This window comes from Hordeum vulgare, unplaced genomic scaffold, assembly GCF_904849725.1.
Source record: "Hordeum vulgare subsp. vulgare unplaced genomic scaffold, MorexV3_pseudomolecules_assembly, whole genome shotgun sequence".
In the NCBI taxonomy this organism is placed as follows: Eukaryota; Viridiplantae; Streptophyta; class Magnoliopsida; order Poales; family Poaceae; genus Hordeum; species Hordeum vulgare.
This window is the reverse complement of record NW_025422548.1, coordinates 22501-49887: the sequence shown is the minus strand read 5'-3', so window position 1 is coordinate 49887 and position 27387 is coordinate 22501. Positions and strand designations below refer to the sequence as shown.

The 27387-nt window shown below is 36.4% G+C and overlaps 2 protein-coding genes and 2 non-coding genes across 4 annotated transcripts in view; all 4 read right to left on the bottom strand.

Moving 5' to 3' along the window:
* Positions 1-5915: 5915 nt before the first annotated feature.
* On the bottom strand, positions 5916-5989 carry TRNAW-CCA. The gene has a single exon. It is a non-coding gene; the product is annotated as a tRNA-Trp (tRNA).
* Positions 5990-6128: 139 nt separating this feature from the next.
* Positions 6129-6202, bottom strand: TRNAP-UGG. The gene has a single exon. It is a non-coding gene; the product is annotated as a tRNA-Pro (tRNA).
* Positions 6203-22481: 16279 nt separating this feature from the next.
* Positions 22482-25075, bottom strand: LOC123419764 (50S ribosomal protein L2, chloroplastic). Its single transcript, XM_045107216.1, has 3 exons — positions 25041-25075; positions 24143-24549; positions 22482-23479 (listed from the first exon to the last, which is right to left on the bottom strand). Exons 1-3 carry the CDS (start codon positions 25073-25075, stop codon positions 23049-23051), a joined length of 873 nt encoding a protein of 290 aa, XP_044963151.1. The 3' UTR covers positions 22482-23048.
* A 1864-nt stretch (positions 25076-26939) lies between these two features.
* The window catches only part of LOC123419763 (NAD(P)H-quinone oxidoreductase subunit 2 A, chloroplastic-like), a 2086-nt gene continuing 1638 nt past the window's right edge, over positions 26940-27387 (bottom strand). The window contains exon 2 of the mRNA XM_045107215.1: positions 26940-27387. This exon is cut by the window's right edge and continues 1511 nt beyond it. The gene's annotated coding sequence lies outside the window, so the exon portion shown is untranslated.

The window sequence follows — 27387 nt, the reverse complement described above, 5'->3', positions numbered from 1 at the left end:
TTTGTGGAATGTAGGTAGTGGTTATGACCGATTCGATAGAAAAGAGGGAATAGTTTGCATTTTTCGTTGGGGATTCCCTGGAATAAAACGTCGCGTCTTCCTTCGATTCCTTATGCGGGATATCCAATCAATTAGAATTCAGGTTAAAGAGGGTCTTTATCCTCGTCGTATTCTTTATATGGAAATCCGGGGCCAGGGGATCATTCCCTTGACTCGTACTGATGATAAGTTTTTTACTCCACGAGAAATTGAACAAAAAGCTGCCGAATTGGCCTATTTCTTGCGCGTACCAATTGAAGTATTTTGAGGTATCTTTTTTGAACTGAATTGAATGAAGAAAAGATAAATTGGAAGAAGAAAAGTTTTCTCAACATGGGGAGGAAGTCCCTTCGAAATTGGATTTGTTATTGTAAGGGGATTTTTAAGTATTTATCTAAAGGAAGGAACAAACGAGGATAAGATAAAATTATTTTAAATTTTTTTTGTCGAAGTTAGATATATTGCATACTATTCTTCTCTTCCATTTTCACCCGAAAGGGCTTTTTTTATTCTATTTCACTATTTCATTCCATCTAGATCTAAGAAAGAACCCAATGCACTGAAATTCCACTAATATACAAAAAAGAAGAATAGATACAGGGTATCAAACCTATAGAGTTTTTGCTTCAAAGAAATAGAAATATCATGAAATAGAAATATCATCATATAGAGTCAGGGAATGGAATAGAGTCAGCGAATGAAGCATATTCATTAACAACTCCATTTACAGATCAAAAATGAAAAAAAAGAAAGCATTGCCTTCTTTACTATATCTTGTATTTATCGTACTTTTGCCTTGGGGGGTCTCTTCCTCATTTAACAAATGTCTGGAACTTTGGATTAAGAATTGGTGGAATACCAGGCAATCCGAAACTCTCTTAACTGATATTCAAGAGAAAAGGATTCTAGAAAGATTCATAGAATTAGAAGAACTTTCTCTCTTGGACGAGATGATAAAAGGGAAACTAAAGACACATGTACAAAAACCTCCTACAGGAATACACAAGGAAATAATACAATGGGTCAAAATAAATAATGAGGATCATCTCCATATCATTTTGCATTTCTCGACAAATATAATCTGTTTGGCTATTCTAAGTGGTTCTTTTTTTCTGGGTAAAGAGGAACTTGTCATTTTGAATTCTTGGGTTCAGGAATTCTTCTATAATTTAAATGACTCAATAAAAGCTTTTTTTATTCTTTTAGTTACTGATTTTTTTGTTGGATTTCACTCCACCCGTGGTTGGGAACTAGTAATTCGTTGGGTCTATAACGATTTTGGATGGGCTCCTAATGAGCTTATTTTCACTATTTTTGTTTGTAGTTTTCCAGTAATTCTAGATACATGTTTGAAATTTTGGGTCTTTTTTTGTTTAAACCGTCTATCTCCTTCGCTTGTAGTCATTTATCATTCAATTAGTGAAGCATAAATTCATTTGATCTCCCGATATTAATATTAATCAAATTAGCATCTTTCTTTAGAAAGAAAGCCCTTTTCCATTTTACCAAAATTCTTTCTATTTATACCTGCTTTAAGGTATTCATCATTGCAGTACAACTGTTGCAGTAGAATGCCAACAAATTCGTGTATAGGGAACTAGATTAGCTTAGCTACCTATCTAATTTATTGTAGAAATTCTGGGATCTGTGATTGGACATGGAAAATAGAAATACTTTTTCTTGGGTAAAGGAACAGATAACTCGATCGATTTCTGTATCGATCATGATATACGTAATAACTCGGACATCTATTTCAAATGCATATCCCATTTTTGCGCAGCAGGGTTATGAAAACCCACGAGAAGCAACTGGGCGAATTGTATGTGCCAATTGCCATTTAGCTAGCAAGCCCGTCGATATTGAAGTTCCCCAAGCTGTGCTTCCCGATACTGTATTTGAAGCAGTTCTTCGAATTCCTTATGATATGCAATTGAAACAAGTTCTTGCTAATGGAAAAAAGGGAGGGTTGAATGTAGGTGCTGTTCTTATTTTGCCCGAGGGATTTGAATTAGCGCCGCCCGACCGTATTTCCCCTGAGTTAAAAGAAAAGATAGGAAATCTTGCTTTTCAGAGTTATCGTCCCGATAAAAAAAATATTCTTGTGATAGGCCCTGTTCCCGGTAAGAAATATAGTGAAATTGTCTTTCCCATTCTTTCCCCTGATCCTGCTACGAAGAAAGATGCTCATTTCTTAAAATATCCTATATATGTAGGGGGAAACCGAGGAAGAGGACAGATCTATCCTGATGGTAGCAAGAGTAACAATACAGTCTATAATGCTACGTCAACAGGTATAGTAAGAAAAATACTACGTAAAGAAAAAGGGGGGTATGAAATATCCATAGTTGATGCATCAGATGGACGCCAAGTGATTGATATTATACCTCCCGGACCAGAACTTCTTGTTTCAGAGGGGGAATCCATCAAGATTGATCAACCATTAACAAGCAATCCTAATGTGGGAGGTTTTGGTCAGGGGGACGCAGAAATCGTGCTTCAGGATCCATTACGTGTCCAAGGCCTTTTGTTCTTCTTCGCATCCGTTATTTTGGCACAAGTTTTTTTGGTTCTCAAAAAGAAACAGTTTGAAAAGGTTCAATTGTACGAAATGAATTTCTAGGTCCCGGAATTTCTTACCATCAAGTTGGTAAAAAGCCTCGATTTATTGGCAATTGCTAGAATTATCTATGATCTTTTTTGGAAATCCTTTTTTTGTTTAGACTTTTTTTTGTTTACGAGATGTCTGGAATTCCTTATTTATATCTCATGCAAAAGAAGAGAATCCAAGGCAAAGGCGAGAACAATAAAATTTAAATTTCTTTCGAGGGATTGCAGGTCTTCTTAATCGTCTATTCGGCACAAGAAAAAGGCTTTTTCTTGTGCCGATTCTTCTTGTATCAAAATAAGAATCCTTTTTCTTCCTAATTCGTCAAAGATTACTTTACTATTTCTTCTTTATTCGGGTCTGTCTCTTGGGCCTCTTTTTCTTTTGCTTAGGTTTAGCCGAGGTAGTGGACAAACAGAGGGGAAGAAAATATGGCGGGGGACAAATTTCTTGTGATTGTAAGCAAATAGAATTGCTTGGCTTGTTTAATTAAGTTTAACTTCAAACTTACAGAAATTTTGCAAAAAAAAGTAAACTCTTCCATTGAAGGTTTTTTTTTTATTTTTAGGCTAGTTGAATAGTTTTGATTAAGGTTTTATTAGTTTATTACTCGAAACTAAATCAAGGATTTTCAGGATACTTCCTTTGTGGAATAAGATATTGGATCCTCGAGTGATCTCTTTTTCTTGTTGCTTCATAAGAGTGAATCGAATAGATTCAATTCGCGTTATAAGAGTAAAAATTCCGCGGGTCCTTTCCGCTCTAATCAGATAAAGGGGGTAAGGACCCGCTAAGCTCCTACTTTTTCATGTTTACAATCTGGTCCCTCCGATTACTATAGAGATGAACCCAATCCAGAATATGAACCATAAAAGAAAACACCTACTAAACCAATCACAGGAATACCAGCTACAGTACCTATCAGCCAAAGAGGAATTCTTCCAGTAGTATCGGCCATTTCCCCTACTTTCCTCCACATTTTATCAATTGGTCATGCTAGAGACAAAAACAGTCATGGGTAGTTATAAGGATGGTATCTTTCCAAATGGGATAAGAGAATTCTTATTAGTCTCTTTCTTTCTCTCAATTGAAGAAGTAATTGGAAAATAAAACAGCAAGTACAAAAATGAGTAATAAACCCCAGTATAGACTGGTACGATTCAATTCAACATTTTGTTCATTCGGGTTTGATTGTGTCATAGTTCTATAGTTGGAATTTGGTTTATCGTTGGATGAACTGCATTGCTGATATTGATCCCAAGAAAAAAACAGTAGGTACAGCTAGTCCGTGAATAGCCAGCCATCGCACTGTAAAAATAGGATAGGTTCGATCTATGGTCATTGAGGGCCTCCTAAAAGGATCTACTAAATTCATCGAGTTGTTCTAAAGAATCAAAACGGTCGGTTATTAACGGAATTCCTTGTCGGCTTTCCGTGAAATATTCGTTTGGCCTAGGACTTCCAAACACGTCATAAGCTAAACCCGTACTGACAAATAACCAACCCGCAATGAATAGGGAAGGTATAGTAATGCTATGAATAACCCAGTATCGAATACTGGTAATAATATCAGCAAAAGAACGTTCTCCCGTGCTTCCAGACATGCTGAACTCCCAAAATTTTTGTACATTCAAAAAAGGAATTGATTCCGTAAAAGATGGGATCAACCAGTAAATAGAAAATTACTGATATTTCATCCTTGTGAGATTGTCAATTTTGTACCAAAGGTGTATTTTGAGTATACCGAATTAGTATAGCTATCCTTCCTATGGCACAGCAATCTGGTTTTGCCTGGTTCCGAAACATAATTACTTTTTTTTGTCTATAGGTAAGCTATATGTTATTCAAGGCGTCAATAGAAAACCCCTTTTTTGTAGGTTCTATTTATTTTCCTTGGCTTCGGAATAATAGAGTAATTCGGAATAGCAGCCAAAATCTTGGGAAAATCTAAGTTAATGATCAATAGGTTTGGATAAATAATTTAGGAAGGATATTCTCATACTGACACAATACAAGGACAAGTATATATATGTGAAATTTATCCTTTCATAATTCGTAATTAATCCTTGTCTTGTTTGTTGGATTAGGTCTAACTTTCTTGACCAAACTGCGAGCGTGGAACTTTACGAGATGAAATAGGGAAAGACAGAAGATAGAATAGAACTTAAAAGGATAATTGAAGTGACTCGTCTTCGAATCTACTTTGGTTGGAGTTCGAAAAAGGAATAAAAATAAAGTAAATTCAAGGAAGAGCTTTCTTTTTTTTTTAACAGACCCTCGGGAGGTCGTGGAATGCTTTTCTTCTCCTCTTATTCCATATAGAATACAATCAGTTAAAATTAAAATAAGAAGGAATAGGGGAATATTCGATCGTTCAGTCCAAAAAGAGGGTCCTATTGAAAAAGAAATTATCCAAAATAGAAAGAAGTTTTTTTTTCAAATTCAATTGTTTATTTATCTCTTATTCCGAAATTTCCCTGAAAATCCAATTTCATTTTTTCATTCAATGGGGTTATATGATCTAGTTCTTAATATTATTACTTTACTCAATTGAAAAATTCCATAACAAATCTCTTGATTCGAAATTAGGGACTCATGTATCATCTGATGAATCCACTTTCTTTTACACTTCTGTATCTCACTCTATCTTGTTTTTTAGTATTATCTAAAATAACTGATGAATTATGAATTTTCCATAACTTAGGTAAATGCTTTACCAACATATGTAGTGTAGTAAAAAAAAATAAATGGAATTTAACTCTTTCATGCTTACTTTAACTAGTTATTTCGGTTTTCTACTGGCTGCTTTAACTATAACCCCAGCTCTATTTATTGGCTTGAACAAGATACGTCTTATTTGAATTGACTGAATAATAATAATTCAGAAAAGCAAAATCTTTCTTTGGGATTCCTGATATTCTACGACTCTTTTCCAGACTAATTAGGAATTCTTTTCTTGGTCATTGAGATTCGTGGATAATTTAGAGTACTATTTAGGGATAGATCGTACCTCTTTTTTTATCCCCCCGAACAAATCGAAATGATTGAAGTTTTTCTATTTGGAATCGTCTTAGGCCTAATTCCTATTACTTTAGCGGGATTATTCGTGACTGCGTATTTGCAATACAGGCGTGGGGATCAGTTGGATCTTTGATTGAGTCATTTTTTTTTTTTTATTGACCTCCTCTCTGGTCTGGAGGAGGTCAAATTGGAGTTACAATTCAATTTTGTTAAATTATTTTACTCTGCTTCGACATAAGATAGATGGAATCACGCTCTGTAGGATTTGAACCTACGACATCGGGTTTTGGAGACCCGCGTTCTACCGAACTGAACTAAGAGCGCTTTCATTCATTCAAAAAGAAAATCTTTTTCTATTCCTAATGTATCTCACGTACGTATAGTCTCCACAAATTCCAGTTATACCCACTTTACTTTAATTGATCTCGTTGCTACTGCCTATAAAGAAGAAAGAAGTAATAGGTAGGGATGACAGGATTTGAACCTGTGACATTTTGTACCCAAAACAAACGCGCTACCAAGCTGCGCTACATCCCTTTTCCAAATTAAATTGTTGTGCAATGCCATTGTACACAATTCCTGTCTTCTTTTCCACATCATAATTTTCTTATTCTTTCTCTATCTATATATAGAACCCTCGTGTCATTTCTTCTTTTTGGTCTCATATAATTAAGGAATTATATACAGCTAAAATCCAATAGAATTTCGCCTATAAAAGAAAGATTACTTTTCCTTGATAATATATAGGAAGAAGGGGTCATCTTTTTATTTTTTAGGGATAGGACAATTTCGGAAAATTTCGTCGATTATGGTTCAGTTTATATATAGCATAAGTTTATGATCATATATGTATTCCAACAAGGAAGGAGGATTTTCAATGCGGGATATAAAAACATATCTCTCTGTAGCACCCGTGCTAAGTACTCTATGGTTTGGTGCTTTAGCAGGTTTATTGATAGAAATTAATCGTTTATTCCCGGATGCTTTGTCATTCCCTTTTTTTTAATTCTAGTTATTGCTATGGGAGGGATAGATTTCTTCGTGATATGACAAAATTTTATCTTATCCTTTTCAATCTTTTTTTAGTATCGGAAGGAAAAAGAAAGAAAAGATGGATTGGGTTGAACCTCAGAGTCATTAAAAATTTGGTAAACCCTATTTTTAAAAATAGAAATTCAATTTAAAGGGGTACCCAAGCTAAATCAGGCCTCAGAAATCAGAGCATAGAAAAAGGCGGGGCTGACTAATTAAATGAAAGGATTTCGAACCAAAATCTTTGCTAATTCGACAAGGATTGTATTCTTTAATTATTTCTCTATTTTTTATTACTTAATTTAAGAATAAAAAAAAATTATTCTAATGAATTTTATTCTTCTTCTTCGGATTCAAAATAGAAGAATAAAAGAATAAGTAGAAGAATTAAATTAAGTCAATCCAAAAGGAAAAGGAGGTTCATGGCCAAGGGAAAAGATGTTAGAATCAGAGTTATTTTGGAATGCATCAGTTGTGTTCGAAAAGGTGCCAATGAGGAATCGACGGGGATTTCTAGATATAGTACTCAAAAGAATCGCCACAATACACCCGGACAATTAGAATTCAAAAAATTTTGTCGTTATTGTCGCAAGCATACGACTCATCACGAAATAAAGAAATAGGAACATCGTGTATTCGATCTTTCCAAACAACAGAAAGAGTAAGAACTTCATATTTTATATATAAATAAAACATAGTATAGAATACAAAATACAAATCAACTCATCTGATTTCCGGTCGATATTATTTCATATGTATAGAGGGTATTCATATACTATAAATATGAATCAAATAAGATATGGATCAAAGAAAAACTACTTCTTCTGGATCCTAAATTAATAAAATAAAGAAGTGCATTTTCCAATTTTAAATTAAATAAGGAATAAATCATGTATACATCTAAACAACCTTTTCTTAAATCTAAGCAACCCTTTAGTAAATCCAAGCAAACTTTTAATAAATCCAAGCAACCCTTTCGTAAATCCAAGCAAACTTTTCGTAAATTCAAACAACCTTTTCGTAAATCTAAACAACCTTTTCGTAGGCGTCCCCGGATTGGCCCGGGAGATCGAATTGATTATAGAAACATGAGTTTAATTAATAGATTTATTAGTGAACAAGGAAAAATATTATCGAGACGAATAAATAGATTAACCTTGAAACAACAACGATTAATTACTCTTGCTATAAAACAGGCTCGTATTTTATCTTTTTTACCGTTTCGTAACTATGAGAACGAAAAACAATTTCAAGCCCAGTCAATTTCAATAATTACAGGTTCTAGACCCAGAAAAAATAGACATATTCCTCAATTAACGCAAAAGTACAATTCCAATCGAAACTTAAGAAACTACAACCAAAATTTAAGAAACAACAACCGGAACTTAAGTTCCGATTGTTGATGTTTTATTCGAATTCGCAAGGGCCAGACCTATATATATTATAAAGAAAGTAATCCAGCTCGTCGATTCCTACCACTTAATCTTAATTTATTGTATCTTCCCGGAGTTCCCTCTCCGGGAATTCATCTTTTATTATTCCAGTATATTACTTTATTTATACCTTTAATTGATGATCTTTATTTTATTGGAAATCGTGTAAAGATTATTTGGATTTGATACAGCTACTTGTGCAAGCATTTTACGATTAAGAATCAATTTCTTCTTGTACAGGTTGTGTATTAATTTACTATAACTATCGAATACTTTATATACCCGCGTTGCTGCGTTTATCCGAGTGATCCACAAACGACGAAAATCCCTCTTTTGCCTACCTCTATCTCGATGAGAGGAAACAAAAGCTCTTTTTACTTGTTGGGTAATCATTCGATTAAGTCTTAAATGAGCCCCTCTAAAGTTTGAGGCAAATGAACGCATTTTTGTTCGTCGTCTCCGGGCTATATATCCTCGCGGAACTCTGGTCATTGAATCAAATTAACCTTAATGAATAACTAATGATTTCTCTTCTTTTAGCCACCCTTTTTCTCATTAATAACAAAACTAATTATTCCGATATATAAAATATTAATTCCAATGGCTTTTGCTATAGTAACCTTCCCAACCACGATTTTTTATTCCACTCCGTTCAGTTATTTCTATACGAAATAACAAATTCATTCTAAATAATACTAAAAAAAATAGTGGGTTCCATCGTTTCTATGGTTCCCTTTTAAACGGTGAGGCCCTCTCTATACACCGGAGCCCTTTCTTTCATCAAAAAGTATTACGAACTTGTATAGTTCACATTCTTTGGCTCTACCTATCCATTATAGAGTAAATAGCTCTTTTCACAATAAGAGTTATCCATACAGTGACGGTATTTAATTATGAAAGTTGGCTAAGTAGCTGACCCTGTTAGTCCGTTCTTTATAAGATAAAAGAGCATAAGCCTTTTTCTTTTTATTACTATTTCCTCCGCTTAATGGATAACCATTTGCTACCAATGGGAGAATTGCTTCTTATTTCCAAATTTAGATAATTCGATTTGCACCAAAGGAAACCAGAAATTCCATATACCATAGAAATCTAGGATAGAGAAGCTATATCCTATTCATTGGTACTAATCAGGGATACTTCAAATTTTTTTTATATTTGTTTGAAGTCATGATCTGAACGAGTCGCACATACACCCTAGCACATGTTCCTCGACGCTGAGGGCATCCTTTAAGCGCAGCCGTTTTTCTAGCATTTCGTATTGGCTGTCTTGCGTTTCTAATAAGTTGTTTAACCGTTGGCATGTTGTATGTATATAGAAAAAAATGGATTGGTTTAGATCCATCTTAACCTGATGATTGCTCATCATGAAGTCTTTCTATTTTCTATTAAATCGAGGAAAACACGAATTTAGCTGTGAAATAACTTTACAAGAAATCCGGACACTACCAATCCTTAAACATTTCCGGAAACCACACTGGATCAGTATCGCAGTGCTTGTCAATCATTTCATCCCCTACAATATCGACAAGTCCATAAGCTTTGGCTTCGTCTGCTGACATAAAAACATCCCTTTCCATGTCTTCGGATACAACCCAAAAAGGCTTGCCTGTTCTTAGTGCATAAACCCTTGTGATCATTTCGCGAACTTTGTGTAACTCTTCTACTTCTAGTAAAAATTCTGGTGTCCTTGCCCGATAATAAGCACTAGCAGGTTGGTGAAGCATAATCCTCGCGTGAGGGAATGCTATACGCTTGGCGGGTTCTCCTCCAAGCAGAATGAAGGACGCCATGGACGCGGCTATTCCGAGGCATATTGTATATATATCTGGTGTCACCGTTTGCATCGTATCAAAAATAGCCATTCCTGAGATTAGCCAACCGCCTGGGGAGTTTATAAACAAAAAAATATCACTAATTCCATCTTCTATACTCAGATATACCATGAGACCTGTAATATGATTCGTGATCTCGCAACGAATCTCTTGACCTAAAAAAAGTGTCCTTTCTCGATACATAACATTGTATAAGTCAACCCAAGTCGCTTCTTCATCTCCAGGAATCCGGTAAGGTACTTTTGGAACACCAATGGGCATATTAGATTAATATTATTAAATTTAAGTAAGAAACACTTTAATATGGAAACGTAAGAATGGAACAGAAAGAAAGAATCTGCAGTTTATTGTCTTAATTTTTATTCTTATTCTATTCTATTTTATTCTTATTCTATTCTATATGAATACTATAGATTCTATTAATACATAGATGGAAAGGTTATACATATAAGAAAGGTAAGACAGATTGAATAAAGAAAAAGGAATGGGTGATTCGAATGCTAAACAAAGAGGGGTAGCGATCTATTCTTCGTTTTTTCCAAATTGGCCAAGTTACCCATTGCATATTGGCACTTATCGAGTATAGAATAGATCTGCTTCTCTTTCTTCTTATGAACAGAATTGGCTTCTTATTTTTAATGGAATGAAATAAATATTCGCGCTTTCTGACACAGAATCCCCTAGAAGGGTTAGGTACAATGGATAATCTTTTTCAATGCGATAAAATAAAGCGACATCGTGTCTATTTTTCTTTGCTAAAGGGGTATTTCCATGGGTTTGCCTTGGTATCGTGTTCATACTGTCGTATTGAATGATCCGGGTCGATTGCTTGCGGTGCATATAATGCACACAGCTCTAGTTTCTGGTTGGGCTGGCTCAATGGCTTTATACGAATTAGCAGTTTTTGATCCCTCTGATCCTGTTCTGGATCCAATGTGGAGACAAGGTATGTTCGTAATTCCCTTCATGACTCGTTTAGGAATAACGGATTCGTGGGGTGGTTGGAGTATTTCAGGAGGAACTGTAACAAATCCGGGTATTTGGAGTTATGAAGGTGTGGCAGCTACGCATATTGTGTTTTCTGGCTTGTGTTTCTTGGCAGCGATCTGGCATTGGGTATATTGGGACCTAGAAATATTCTCTGATGAGCGGACGGGAAAACCCTCTTTGGATTTGCCCAAGATCTTTGGAATTCATTTATTTCTTGCAGGGGTGGCTTGCTTTGGCTTTGGGGCATTTCATGTAACGGGTTTGTATGGTCCTGGGATATGGGTATCCGATCCTTATGGACTAACTGGAAAAGTACAAGCTGTAAATCCAGCGTGGGGTGCAGAAGGTTTTGATCCTTTTGTTCCGGGGGGAATAGCTTCTCATCATATTGCTGCGGGTACATTGGGTATATTAGCGGGCTTATTCCATCTTAGTGTCCGTCCGCCTCAACGTCTATATAAAGGATTACGTATGGGCAATATTGAAACTGTACTTTCCAGTAGTATCGCTGCTGTTTTTTTTGCAGCTTTCGTAGTTGCTGGAACTATGTGGTATGGGTCAGCAACGACCCCAATCGAATTATTTGGGCCTACTCGTTATCAGTGGGATCAGGGATACTTTCAGCAAGAAATATATCGAAGAGTTAGCAATGGTTTAGCCGAAAATCTTAGTTTATCAGAAGCTTGGTCTAAAATTCCCGAAAAATTAGCCTTTTATGATTATATTGGTAATAATCCGGCAAAAGGGGGATTATTCAGAGCGGGCTCAATGGACAATGGGGATGGAATAGCTGTTGGATGGTTAGGACATCCCGTCTTTAGAGATAAAGAAGGACGTGAGCTTTTTGTACGCCGTATGCCTACTTTTTTTGAAACATTTCCGGTTGTTTTGGTAGATGAGGAGGGAATTGTTAGAGCGGACGTTCCTTTTAGAAGAGCAGAATCCAAATATAGTGTTGAACAAGTAGGCGTAACGGTGGAGTTCTATGGTGGCGAACTTAATGGAGTAAATTATTCTGATCCTGCTACTGTAAAAAAATATGCGAGGCGTTCTCAATTAGGGGAAATTTTTGAATTAGACCGGGCTACTTTGAAATCCGATGGTGTTTTTCGCAGCAGTCCAAGGGGTTGGTTCACTTTTGGTCATGCTACCTTTGCTTTGCTCTTCTTTTTCGGACACATTTGGCATGGCGCTAGAACATTGTTCCGAGATGTTTTTGCTGGTATTGATCCAGATTTGGATGCTCAAGTGGAATTTGGAACATTCCAAAAAGTGGGAGATCCAACTACAAAGAAACAGGCAGTCTGATACACATTGTTATGGTATCTTTCACCTCTCTTTTTTGATTTGACATCTCCCATCCTTTCTTTGACTCTTTTTCTTTCTTTATATGGGAAATTCTCCCAAATGACAAATGAATAGGTGTGGAAGTTATAATTGTAAATAAACCACGATCGAATCTATGGAAGCATTGGTTTATACGTTCCTTTTAGTTTCGACTTTAGGGATAATTTTTTTCGCTATCTTCTTCCGAGAACCACCTAAGGTTCCACCAACTCCAACTAAAAGAATAAAATAATTTCATTTAAGTAAGAAGTCTCCCAGATAGGGGGACTTCTTACTTAAATTAGTCTCCGTGTTCTTCGAATGGATCTCTTAATTGTTGAGAGGGTTGCCCAAACGCGGTATATAAGGCATACCCAGTAAAGCTTACAAGTAAACCAGATATGGAGATGGCGACTAAAGTTGCTGTTTCCATTTTTATAGAATTTCAAGATTACAATGGATCTACGAAAAGATCGTGTATTTACAACTACAACGGAATAGTATACAAAGTCAACACCAATGATTAAATATAATTTATGGCTACACAAACCGTTGAAGATAGTTCTAAACCTAGGCCAAAACGAACTGGTGCAGGTAGTTTACTGAAACCCTTGAATTCGGAATATGGGAAAGTCGCCCCGGGTTGGGGGACTACTCCTTTTATGGGGGTCGCAATGGCTTTATTCGCTATATTCCTATCTATCATTTTAGAAATTTATAATTCTTCCATTTTACTGGATGGAATTTTAACCAATTAGGTTTCTACTAACTAAAACTAGGAAGTCAGAGTTTTTCCATCCAAAAAAGCCTTTCTAGTTTAAGCTCTACATTTCTAGATATTATGGTAGTTCGACCGCGGAATTTTTTTGTTTCGGTATCTCTGGAATATGAGTGTGTGACTTGTTAGAATTGATCCTATTGATAATACATAGAAAGGGCCTGTTATCTCTATCAAGATGATTCTAATTCGTCAGATATTATTTATTCTAGTATCTGGAACACGAAATAGATAGAGTGGATCAAAAAAAATGGAACTATGATTCATACTCACTATTAAGACCTCGCAACCAGACTGAAAAATTCAAGTAGTTCTTAAATAAAAATAAAAAAGAAATTTTCTTCCTTACAATTTTGTTTGCCCAAAAGACAACTTTTTTTCTATCGATTTTGTCGAGTCATTACACTGATTCAATTTCAATAAATGATTATCAAGCGGTTCTTATTCGAAGAACCCTTGCCTTTTGTTTAGCTTGAGACTAAATCATCGTGGCTCTAGTATGAATCTAAGGTTTTAATTGAACTGATTCATAGGATCACAACAAGATAATTTCTATATTACGCATAAAAAAAAATCCAAAATAGGGAAGAGAAAAGTCAAGAAGCCTCTAATGACCAACATAAGGGAAAGGAAGAAAGAAAGACGCGCCAACTTGAGATTTTTTGGCATTATCATCACAAAGAAGATATTCCGGATTTTTTTTATTTGCTATCTTCAAGGCAAATCGACCCGATTCAGTGGCTGATGAAGTTTTGAACCTTTTTTCTAATATTCGTTGAAAATTTGTGTGTTTCTGCTTGAGCCGTACGAGATGAAATTTTCATATACGGCTCTTAGAGGGGGGCGTGGGTTAGTTACCTATCTCAATAAAGTATATGATTGGTTTGAGGAACGTCTTGAGATTCAGGCAATTGCGGATGATATAACTAGTAAATATGTTCCTCCCCATGTCAACATATTTTATTGTTTAGGGGGAATTACACTTACTTGTTTTCTAGTACAAGTCGCTACCGGTTTTGCTATGACTTTTTACTACCGACCAACCGTTACAGAGGCTTTTTCCTCGGTTCAATACATAATGACCGAGGCCAACTTTGGTTGGTTAATCCGATCAGTTCATCGATGGTCAGCAAGTATGATGGTTTTAATGATGATCCTGCATGTATTTCGTGTGTATCTCACAGGGGGATTTAAAAAACCCCGTGAATTAACTTGGGTGACAGGTGTGGTTTTGGCTGTTTTGACTGCATCATTTGGTGTAACTGGTTATTCTTTGCCTTGGGATCAAATTGGCTATTGGGCAGTCAAAATTGTGACAGGTGTACCTGACGCCATTCCGGTAATAGGATCGCCTTTAGTGGAGTTATTACGCGGAAGTGCTAGTGTGGGCCAATCCACTTTGACTCGTTTTTATAGTTTACATACCTTTGTACTGCCTCTGCTTACTGCCGTATTTATGTTAATGCACTTTCCAATGATACGTAAGCAAGGTATTTCGGGTCCTTTATAGGGAAGGCATATCATAGAGAATTCTAATTCTCATATATCATATCGGGTAGGTTGTGGTATTTCATTGCTACAAGCATGGGTTATTGTAAAATAACACATGTCATTTGGATACTTCTCTTCAACTCCGAAGTATTTTTATACGATACAAATAGTTGAAGTTAATTTTACGAAAGAAAAAAGGCGGATTATGGGAGTGTGTGACTTGAATTATTGATTTGGCCATGCAGATAAAGAATTGGATCTGCCACATTAGAATTCACAACCAAAGGTGTCTCCGCATCCAATCAACATGTAAGTCCCCTACCTAGGAAGGATAGGCTGGTTCACTTGAGGAGAATATCTTCTATGATCATACCGCAACCATGTCATCCATGAACAGGCTCCGTAAGATCCCATAGAGTGGAAATGGAATCAGTCATGTGACATGATCCAATTCTCTATTTATTACACTTACCTTTTTATTATAGTATGGAAATGCATTCATTTTCTTTGCATCGATTGTGATCCGCAATACTATCGGAGTAAAAGAAGGGATCTAAGGAAGAATGTAGGCTAAACTTTTTGATTTTTTATTAGTAACAAGTAAATATTTTGTTTGGAGGTAAGAAACTTGCGATATTGAGGGGATAAATACCAACTAATCAAGAGACATGAGACAATCCACAAAGCAATTGATCATGATCAAATTTGTAAGCCCACTTGGATATTGAGCATTTACCCATAAGAATAGGATTATTTTCAATGAGTAGTGGTAGGTGCAACTTTGGAAAAGAGAATCTGATAAAGCTTTTTTTGTCTAGAGTCATTGAGTCATTATATACCTTAATTCTATTAAGGATCTTCCGCGGTCTTATTTCTTTCACTCTTGCTCGAGCCGGATGATGATAAATTCTCATGTCCGGTTCCTTTGGGGGATGGATCCTAAAGAGTTCACCTATCCCAATAACAAAGAAACCAGACTTAAATGATCCTGTATTAAGAGCTAAATTAGCTAAAGGGATGGGACATAATTATTACGGGGAACCCGCATGGCCCAACGATCTTTTATATATTTTTCCAGTAGTAATTCTAGGTACTATTGCATGTAATGTAGGTTTAGCGGTTCTCGAGCCATCAATGATTGGTGAACCGGCAGACCCGTTTGCAACTCCTTTGGAAATATTACCCGAGTGGTACTTCTTTCCCGTGTTTCAAATACTCCGTACGGTACCCAATAAGTTATTGGGCGTTCTCTTAATGGTTTCTGTGCCAACAGGCTTATTGACAGTACCTTTTCTAGAGAATGTCAATAAATTCCAAAATCCATTTCGCCGCCCAGTAGCTACGACCGTTTTTTTAATCGGTACTGTAGTAGCTCTTTGGTTAGGTATTGGAGCAACACTACCCATTGATAAATCGTTAACTTTAGGTCTTTTTTAGATTTTTTTTGATTCATTCAACCATGAAGTACCATAGGTATCTAGGAAATAGTTACTTCCAAGTAGAATCTTCCCTAGATACCTAAAATCCATTTTATTATTTTATTATGATCCATTTCGCGAAAATATAGATTGTACCAAAGATGCAAAATTGTTTTCTTTTTTCTTTTTATTCTATTCTAACTCGAAAAAGAAGAAGAAAAAAAATTGCAATGGATTTAAAACGAGAGTTTATTCTTAAGTAAATCAATTGGGAGATGCTTCTCTAGAGTGTCCCATATATGTTTTCTATCTTCCATACGAAAACTGTCAATTCTCATAAGATCTTCTTCAGTCTTACTCAAAAGGTCCAATAGTGTATGTATATTGGCCCTTTTTAGACAATTATATGTTCTAGAAGTTAATTCTAATTGATCAATAAAAATACAATTCAATGGAATTCCTTTTTTGTTTTTCTTTAGATTAGTTAATCTTTTTTGAAAAGTAAAAAGGGGTGGAGTAAACCTGTTTTTATTTTCTTCGAAACTAGTGCCCTCTTCCTCGGCGTGTAGAAAAGGAAGAAATAAATCAATCAAATTACGAGAAGCCTCATAAAGCGCTTCCTTAGGGGTTAAACTTCCATTAGTCCATATTTCTAGAAAAAGTATCTCGTGTTTTTCATTTCCATTCCCACAAGAAAAAATACTATAATTCACATTTCGAACAGGCATGGATACAGCATCTATAGGATAACTTCCATCTTGATAGTTCTTTCTGAGTTCTGTCTGATATCCACGATCTCTCTTGATCTGTAAATCAATACAGAAATCAATGGGCTCTGTCAAGTTAGCTATAGGTTGTGCCGTATCAACGGTTTCTACGGAAGGCGGTAAGATGATATCTTGAGCAGTTATGTATCTAGGACCTTTGACGCAAATTGATGCGTCTCTAACTCCATAGAGATTACTTCTCAATACAATTTCTTTCAAATTTAGTAAAATTTCTTGTACGGATTCTTCAATACCTGCTATTGTAGAATATTCGTGTGGCACGCTCCCAAATTTTGCACGTGTGATACATGTTCCTTCTATTTCGCCAAGTAAAGCTCTTCGCAAGGCAATACCAACGGTGTCCGCTTGACCTTTTCTAAGCGGGGACAGAATGAAACGACCATAATAAAGACGCTTACTATCTACTCTTGATTCAACACACTTCCACTGTAGTGTTTGAGTGGATCCTGCTACCTCCTCTCGAACCATAATAGACTAGTATTATTATTTTATCATTGAATCGTTTATTTCTCTTGAAAGTTGAAAGCGGGTTAATTCTTTTACAGACGTCTTTTTTTAGGTGGTCGACATCCATTATGCGGCATAGGTGTTACATCGCGTATACAACTTAATCGCACACCACTTTTAGCAATGGCTCGTAATGCGGCATCTCTTCCACTACCAGCGCCCTTTACCATAACTTCTGCTCGTTGCAAACCTACTGTACGAATAGCATCTACTGCTGTTCTTTGACCAGCATAGGGTGATGCTTTTCTTGAGCTTTTGAATCCACAAGTACCGGCCGAGGACCAGAAAACCACCCGACCTTGTGGGTCTGTAACAGTTATAATGGTATTGTTGAAACTAGCTTGAACATGAATAACCCCTTTTGTTATTCTACGTGCACTCTTCCGTAAACTAAAACGTGCATTCCTACGTAAACCAATACGCACTTTCTTACGTGAACCAATTTTTGGTATAGCTTTTGCCATATTTTATTATCTCATAAATATGAGTTAGAAATAAAAAAAAAGATACAAAGATATCCGTTTCAGGGTAAAATACACCCTTTACTTTAATTATTTGAAATTATTTTATTTGGAATTGGAACATTTCCGCGGGTACTTTTTTTTTACTTTTTAGACAGTAAAGTTCTTTTTCGAAAGATTACCCCTGTCTTTGTTTATGCTTCGGATTAGAGCAAATCACTCTAATTCGTCCACGCCTACGAATCAGTCGACATTTTGTACAAATTTTACGAACGGAAGCTCTTATTTTCATATTTCCGTATCCTTTTTTAAACTATGAATCTAATATTTTGGAAAAAAATAAGTCTCTTCGCTTGAATTTTAGAACTTAGAATTTATTACCCTAGAAAAAAAAAAGAAAAACCTAATCCTTTGAATCTTTGGTATTCTTCAAATCTTCGCTATCCTTCAAATCTTCGCTATCCTTCGAGTCTTCGATACGCTTCGAATCCTTATGGGGAAGTCTATAAATTATACGTCCCTTGCTTGAATCATAACGACTTACTTCAATTTTGACCCTATCCCCCATCAGTATTCGTATAGAACTAGACCGGATCTTTCCTGAAATATAGCCTAGGATGATGGTGTCATTCTCTAGCCGAACGCGGAACATTCCATTGGGTAGGGCTTCCGTAACTAAACCTTCAAAAGTAACTTTTGCTTCTCTCGGGTTTTTTTTTTCTCTCCTATTTTTTTTTTCTGTCATATTTTTTTCTCCTATTTTTCCATTTTTATTTTCAAAATAGGAAGGGCGAGGTAGAATTCGAGCACTATAGGCGGGGCGATTACCATATATAACATAAGACTTCTCCCCCAATTCTGTTTAGTCGAGCTTCTCGATCTGTCATTATCCCTCGAGAAGTAGAAAGAATAGCAATTCCCATTCCACCCAAAACTTTAGGAATTCCTTGATAGTTGGTATAAATTCGTAAGCCGGGTCGGCTAATACGCTTTAAAAAAGTTCTTGTTCTATATATTCCTTTTCGAGTCTTTCTCTTTTGATGTCGCAAAGTTGAAACCAAGAAATATCTGTTACGTTCCTGATGTTTCCGAACACTTTCAAGAAAACCCTCTCGTAGAAGTATTTTAACAATGTTTTCGGTAATATTTGTAGATACTACTCGAACTGTTCCTTTTTTATTCATGTCCGCGTTTCTTATAGAAGTTAGTAAATCAGCAATAGTGTCCTTGCCCATAAGACTCTAATTCTAGGTTCCTCCTAATTTTTCTATAATCAACATGTTTTCTTTTTTTTTCTTTTCATTTTGGATTTTAAAACATATACGTAAAACACAATCTACTAATATTAATTCTTTGATCTAAATTTCGCCTACTAGTATTTATAATACTTCAGGAGCTAATGAAACTATTTTGGTAAAATTCAATTCTCTCAATTCCTCGGCAATCGCGCCAAAAACTCGAGTTCCTTTTGGGTTGCCTTTTTGATCAATTATAACCGCAGCATTGTCATCATAGCGGATTATTATACCGTCTTCGCATTTGAATTCTTTACATGTACGTACAATTACAGCTCGAATTACTTCGGATCTTTCTAGAGGCATTTGGGGCAATGCGTCTTTGATTACAGCAACAATAACATCACCAATACGAGCATATCGCTGATTACCAGCAGCTCCTATGACTCGAATACACATCAATTTTCGAGCTCCACTATTGTCTGCTACATTTAAAAGGGTCTGAGGTTGAATCATATTATTTTGATTTCAATTTGTTATTTCAATGCAAAAGGATGAAAGAAATATTGTCTTTCCAGAAAGAAAAACCGGGCATTTTTTTTCTTCCATACCCCTTTTAGGGTTCTATATCTCTAATCGAATAAATTGACTTCGTATGGGCATTTTACTGGCCGCTATGGAGATAGCTGCTCTAGCTACAGTTTCAGATACTCCCCCCATTTCATAAAGTATACGACCTGGTTTAACAACGGCTACCCAATATTCGGGGGACCCCTTTCCCGAGCCCATACGTGTTTCCGTGGGTCTTAGTGTAACCGGTTTGTCGGGAAATATACGTACCCATATTTTTCCACCACGACGTGCATATCGTGTTATTGCTCTTCGTCCTGCTTCTATCTGTCTCGCCGTGATCCAAGCGGGTTCAAGTGCTTGAAGAGCATATCTACCAAAACAAATACGATTGCCTCGGAAGGATTTTCCTTTCATTCTTCCTCTATGTTGTTTGCGAAATCTGGTTCTTTTGGGGTTATAGTCGATGGTTCTCTTTCTTAGTTCCATCTCTACTCCAAAACTGGACATGAGAGTTTCTTCTCATCCAGCTCCTCGCGAATGGAATGAGAAAGCATGTAAATAAATTTCTCTAATTCCATAATATTTAAAAATATTACGGTACGGATAGATACACATTAATAGATAATAGAAAAAGTTAGGTTTTTTTTTTATTTTTATATTGAATTTGTTAAAACAGAAAAATATAATATAGTCAAAAAAGAAGATCTAGAATATATCCAGATGTGTGTGGATATTTATCTAAATTCTATATTTATAGATAATAATGTAGTCCTTCTAAAAAATATCCTTATTTTTACTCTTATTGAATCGCGGTAAAGTATTCTAATTCAATAAGAATTTCGCGGGCGAATATTTACTCTTTCCTGTCTTATTTGTTAATTTATAAACTTACCAAATAAGACAATTTTTTTGGTTTGTTCCGCCATCCCACCCAATGAAGTGTTAGGATTCTTTTCAATAAAATCCTATGGAATCATAGGTTCTGTCGTTCCCACTGCTTCTCCTTGAATGGTTAGGTCTGAATCCCGCAACGGAGCTTCCAAAAAATTTCTTTCCGAGTTAATTTTCTCAGTTTTATTAACCCGGGCGGCTCTTTATTATTGCTTAAAATTTGTAGTTCTTCTTTCAAGTTACAATTTTTCATTCTCTATTAGTTTTATTATATTGATGCTTTTTCACATTGCCTTTTATGATGTAATTCATAGACCATACACAGTGGAATTCTATATCTTATTTATTTCCTCTTCCTTCTTTCTATCATCCCTCCCTTTATCCACATCCCTTTAGTTTTGCTTCACAACCTAGAATCCCATTTTTTTTTTAGATAAAAAAGTGCAGTTGCTACAACTATATGACACATCTACTCATTTATGATAGAGGTATTTATTCATATAGTGACTGTTTCTTAGTTAGGATCTCGACAATACGAAGCAATAGGTTGGTTATTAGTATTAGTTAATTTTCTATAATTACTAAGTTTTTTTCTTTAAAAAAGAAAAAAAAATAACGAGTCACACACTAAGCATAGCAATTATATTAAATGATTTATCAATTTTCATTAAATCTTATAGAAAGAGGTAGAATTTCTTCTTTTGCAGGGATTTCAGGAAAAAAGTCTCTTGTCATTTTTTATTCTATCAATGGACAGAATTCGAAGACAAGATTAGTTATTCTTCGTCTACGAATATCCAAATTTTTACACCTAATACTCCATAGATAGTTCGAATTGGATAGCAGCAATAATCAATTTTAGCGCGGATTGTTTGGAGGGGAAGTCTGCCCCTTTTAATGGATTCGGCACGTGCAATTTCTTTTCCTCCGAGACGACCCGCAATTTTTACTTTTACTCCCCTTATATCTGCTTTTTTAGTTAATTCAATGGCTTTTTTCATTGCCTTTCGGAATGAAACTCTATTTTTTAATTGGAAAGCTATATATTCTGCAAGAATGTTAGGCTGTCTATAAGGTTCTTTAACTTTTTCGATAGAAATATTAAATCTCTGGTTTACAGAGTTAATTTCCTTTTGTAGATCTTTCTCTAATTCTTCGATTGCTCCTTTTTTCTTTAATAAATTTGGGAATCCAATATGGATTATGACGTGGATCGTATCGATTTCTTTTTGAATTTCTATATGTGTAATTACTTCGGAACTTGAACCTGAGTCCATTTTTCTATTATGTGTAATTACTTCGGAACTTGAGTCTGATTCTATTTTTCTATTCGAGCCCTTTTTCCTATTCTTTTGTATATAGTTCTTGATACAATCCCTTATTTTTTTATCTTCCTGTAGACCTTCAGAATAATTTTTTGGTTGTGCGAACCAAAAGGAATGGTGTTTTTGGGTTGTACCAAGTCTGAAACCGAGTGGATTTATTTTTTGTCCCATATTTTTCTATTCTATATTTTTTTTTACTGGGAATCGAAATCTTAGATGGATCTAAAGGTTATTTAGATTTCTTTACTATATTTAGTACAATTGTTATATGACACATGCTTTTTTTTATAGGGAAACTACGTCCTCGAGCTCGAGGTCTGAATTTCTTCATAATAGTACTCCTACTGACTTCGGCTTTAGTAATGAATAAATTCGCTTTGTCGAAATCCCTATAATGAGTTGCATTTGCGGCTGCCGAATAAACCAACTTTAAGATGGGATAAGATGCTCGATAGGGCATGAGGTTCAGTATCATAACAGTTTCCTCGTAGTAACGCCACCGAATCTCGTCAAGAACTCTTTGTGCTTTGAAAACAGACATAGGGATACGTTTTTGTGCTTTGAAAACTCTCTCGAACTTAAGTAGACGATCGGTTGGAACTTTCCTTGCGAGTTTCCTTAGCCCACTTTTCTTCTTCTTTATCCTAGGGATATACTTTACTAGTTTGAAACTTGTCATAAATAAGTTTATTCCCCGCCTACCTTTACTTTATTTTGAATCTTTTTTTTCTTCTTAATCTTTCTATTCAGAATTCAGTTAACGACGAGATTTAGTATCCTTTCTTGCATTTTCATAACTCGTAAAATGCCGAGTAGGCACGAATTCTCCCAATTTGCGACCTACCATAGGATTTGTTATGTAAATAGGTATATGTTCCTTTCCATTATGAATCGCAATTGTATGGCCAACCATTGTGGGTAGAATGCTAGATGCCCGGGACCACGTTACTATTGTTTCTTTCTCCTCCTTCATATTGACCTTTTCTATCTTTGCCAATAAATGATGAGCTACAAAAGGATTCGTTTTTTTTCGTGTCACAGCTGATTACTCCTTTTTTCCTTTTTAAAGAGTGGCATTCTATGTCCAATATCTCGATCGAAGTACGGAGGTCAGAATAAATAGAATAATGATCAACGGAAAAAAGAAAAAAATCCTTTAGCTGGATAAGGGGCGGATGTAGCCAAGTGGATCAAGGCAGTGGATTGTGAATCCACCATGCGCGGGTTCAATTCCCGTCGTTCGCCCATCGCATTATTGCAAATTCCAAAAATGCAATTTTCCATATTCCTAGTTACGTATTTACTTACGGCGACGAAGAATAAAACTATCGCTATATTTTTTCCTTTTCCTAGTTCTTCTTCCAAGCGCAGGATAACCCCAAGGGGTTGTGGGTTTTTTTCTACCAATGGGAGCTTTCCCTTCACCGCCCCCATGGGGGTGGTCCACAGGGTTCATAACTACCCCTCTTACTACGGGGCGTTTACCTAGCCAACACTTAGATCCGGCTCTACCCAAACTTTTTTGGTTCACCCCAACATTACCCACTTGTCCGACTGTTGCTAAGCAATTTTGGGATACTAAACGGACCTCCCCAGATGGTAATCTTAAAGTGGCCGATTTACCCTCTTTTGCAATGAGTTTCGCTACAGCACCTGCTGCTCTAGCTAATTGCCCACCCCTTCCACGTGTGATTTCTATGTTATGCATGGCCGTGCCTAAGGGCATATCGGTTGAAGTAGATTCTTCTTTTCTCTCAAAAAACCCCTTCCCAAACTGTACAAGCTTCTTCCAAAGCATACGGCTTTCTAGATGTATATGACGATCTCTAGACAGATGGATCTTATATGAATCATATGATGAAGTACCACATGAGTGGATATATAGGAAAGGAATCCAAATCTGCCGAATCGCTCATGTTATGATCTTCTACATCCTAGGTCTCTGCGTTCCGTCATCTGGCTTATGTTCTTCATGTAGCATTCAGATCGAATGACTCTATGAAATTACGTCGATACTTCCACATATTATGGGTAACGTAGGAGACATCCCTATTTTCCCCCGGGGGTCTTAATTACCACTGCTTAGCTTTCAATTTGCCTCTGACCATCAAATTAAATGTGAATAACCCGTCCTCCTCTCTTTGAAACAAGGGGCGCTTCCGGTTCTGTGCGTGCTTCAAACAATTTTGTCTTCTCCATATTACCATATCTCTAGAGTCAATAATTTTCTATGAGGAACTACTGAACTCAATCACTTGCTGCCGTTACTCAACAGTTTTCTGTTGAGGTCTATCCCGTAGAGGTAGTCAAATTGGATCAGTGATCGATTTCTAGGTTTCGTCGTAAACCTAATTGGTTACTTCCAATTACGTAAATCAATAGTTCAAACCGCACTCAAAGGTAGGGCATTTCCCATTGATATAGGAACTTTTGTACCAGAAACAATAGTATCTCCAATTATAGCCCCTCTGGGATGTAAAATATATCTCTTCTCACCATCCCCATAGTGTATGAGACAAATGTATGCATTTCGATTAGGGTCGTATTCTATGGTTACGATTCTACCAGATATGTCTTTTTGATTCCGTCGAAAATCTATTTTACGGTATAGGCGCTTATGACCTCCCCCTCTATGCCTTGCGGTAATGATTCCTCTGGAATTACGACCTTTACCACAACGGTGCCGTCCATGGATCAAATTATTTCGTGGATTGGATTTCACTTGCCTGTCTACGGTTCCCTTGCGTGTGCTCGGGATAGGTGTTTTGTATAAATGTTTCGCCGTATTATTAAGTATTCTCCTTTAGTTTTTTTCTCTATCTAGAAGTGGAATAGAATAACCCGGTTGAAGGGTAATGATCATACGTCTGTAATGCATTGTATGGCCCAGAATAGGTCCTATTCTTCTACCTTTTCCAGGTAGTCGATGGCTATTCACAGCTACCACCTTAACACCAAAGAAGAGTTCGACCCAATGCTTTATTTCTGTCTTAGTGAATCCCGATTCGACATTAAAAGTATATTGATTCTTTCCCAATAAACGAAGACTTTTTTCTGTAAATACTGCGTATTTGATTCCATCCATAAATCGACTTTCCCTCCTATGCTCTGAGTTCCAGTATCGATAAGAATTCGAGTTCTTATTGTTCTTATGTTATGGTATGAATATACCATACCAATTCGTTATGTATGGATGATGGATGAGATTCCATGGATAGAGAGCCAGTTCCAATAGACTTATGGAATGTTCCCGTTCGTGTGCATCCAGCAGGAATTGAACCCGCAAATTTACCAATTATGAGTTGGGCGCTTTAACCATTCAGCCATGGATGCTTAACAGGGATCATCGTACATCGTAAATAACCAATTTTCATATAGAAAGACATATCATAGAAAAATGAAATCGAAAATATTCCGAGATGGCAAATATTCGGAGATGACTATGAAAACACCTCTCTGGATCCTCGAATTGAAAGAGAGATTGAGAGGGATCAAGAATCCTAATTCTCGCTATTTGGAATGGATCCAATTCTATTGAGTCTGACTCATAGTGATCATTTCTCTTTAGCAAAGAATGACCTTGGTTATCAAAGGATTGAACAACCGGGATCCATTTCCTTATGATACCTAGTTGGCATTGATAACAAGGATCTAATGAATTATGAGTTTAATAGATCCTCTTTAGCAGAAAGACGTATATTCCTTGCTCATTATCAGACAATCACTTATTCCCAAACCTCGTGTGGGACTAATCGTTTTCATTTACCATCTCATGGAAAACCCTTTTCGTTCCGCTTAGCCCTATCGGGTATTTTAGTGATAGGTTCTATAGGAACTGGACGATCCTATTTGGTCAAATACCTAACGAAAAATTACGATTTTCCTTTCATTAAGGTACGAGGGCTTCTTATTCCACAAGAACGAAAGCACCTTTTCATTCTTTCATATACTAGGGGTTTTTACTTGGAAAAGACAATGTTCCATACTAAAGGATTCGGGTCCATAACCACGAGTTCCAGTGCACTAGATCTTGTAGCACTTAGCAACGAGGCCCTATCCATTAGTATTCCACATAAGAAATCCATTCTAGAAAAAAATACAATTAGATTAGCTCTTCATAGACAAACTTGGGGTTTGCGAGCCAAGGTAAGATCGGCTCGGGATCATGGGACCCTTTTCTATCAGATAGGAGGGGCTCTTGTACAAAATAGACTTACTAAGTAATAACCCCATAGAATCTATCTATATAAAGATAAAGAGGCAATCGTGTCAGGAAGCGGGTTTTTCTTTGGCCAAAAGGTACTTCGAACTTGGAACGAGCATGAAGAGATTAACGAGACTTCTTTCTCTTTTGAGTTTTTCTGGCGGACCTGCCGCGCAAGATCTTTGGTCTTCCCCTGGAACCGATGAAAAAAAGTGGATCGCTTCTTATGTACTCGCTCAGAATGATTCTTCTCTATCTATAGTTCATGGCCTATTAGAAGTAGAAGGTGCTCTGGTGCAATCCTTACCGACAGAAAAAGATTGCAGTCAGGTTGATAATAGTCGAGTGACATTACTTCGTCGGTCCGAACTAAGGAATCTGTTATAAATGTTTTGAAATGGATATTGTTCTCTCTTTGATCAGGGATTGCTATATGAAAAGAAGTGGAGTTTGAAAAAGGGAACGGAATGCTCAAACCGGAACTGCTAGAGGAACGAATTTTCAATAGCATAACTTGGGCTCCTAGAATATGGCGCCCTTGGGACAATCTATTTGATTGCAGGGTTTTGTTCCGAAGCAAAGATATCCGCGGAGGCCGGTTCGTTCGTCCTATTCTGATATTCAGGACCAAGAGGTACTGGATTCTCTTTCGGATAGGCCCTGAAAGGAGAAGAAAGGCTGAAATGCCAACGGACCTCTGTCTATTCTCTAATTCACCCGATCCGATAGTACCCGTTTTTGGAACGTCCAGTGCCAAAGTCACTGAATGGGTAAGTCACCAATCCAATCCCTTTGACAAATCGGATGTCATATTAGATATCATATTCTATATATATAGAAATATCATAGATAGAATAGACATATAGAATTTTTGGTCGGCAAATTCGAAGGAATCATTGAGTGAAAAAGGAGCAAAGAATGACAAAAGACGAGACTCTACTAGTCTTCACTCTTGTGGTTTCCTCTTCCTCGGTTTCTGTTTTCTTATTCGGGATCTTGCTTTTCATGGTTCTCATCTCTGCAACTCGCGATTTTCGCGAGAGAACCAAATCCAAGTTGGTGAAGATCATGATTTGGGCTGGCACGGTATTGGGATCGTTTGATCGATTTCCTTAATTTGATCGCTACTTAATGGGCGTGCGCTCAAAGGATACAAACAGGGATTCGCAAACAAAAAGGGGAATTCGTAGTCACTTTTTCCTGTCGCGTAAAAAAAAGTCTTTACGCGAGAGCAATAGAGGTTGGGATACATCTATCTCTTCTGAGCAACCTCTTTTGGATTCTTAAGACTACCCTTGCAGTAGGATACCATCTGCTTTGGGTTCTTTATTATCTCCTTCGAGGGATTTTTAAGATCGTTCAGGCTATATTTAGTCTATTTTGGCTTTTACTGTCTACTTTTCTCAGGGAGATGGTTAAGGACCTCAGAAGATAG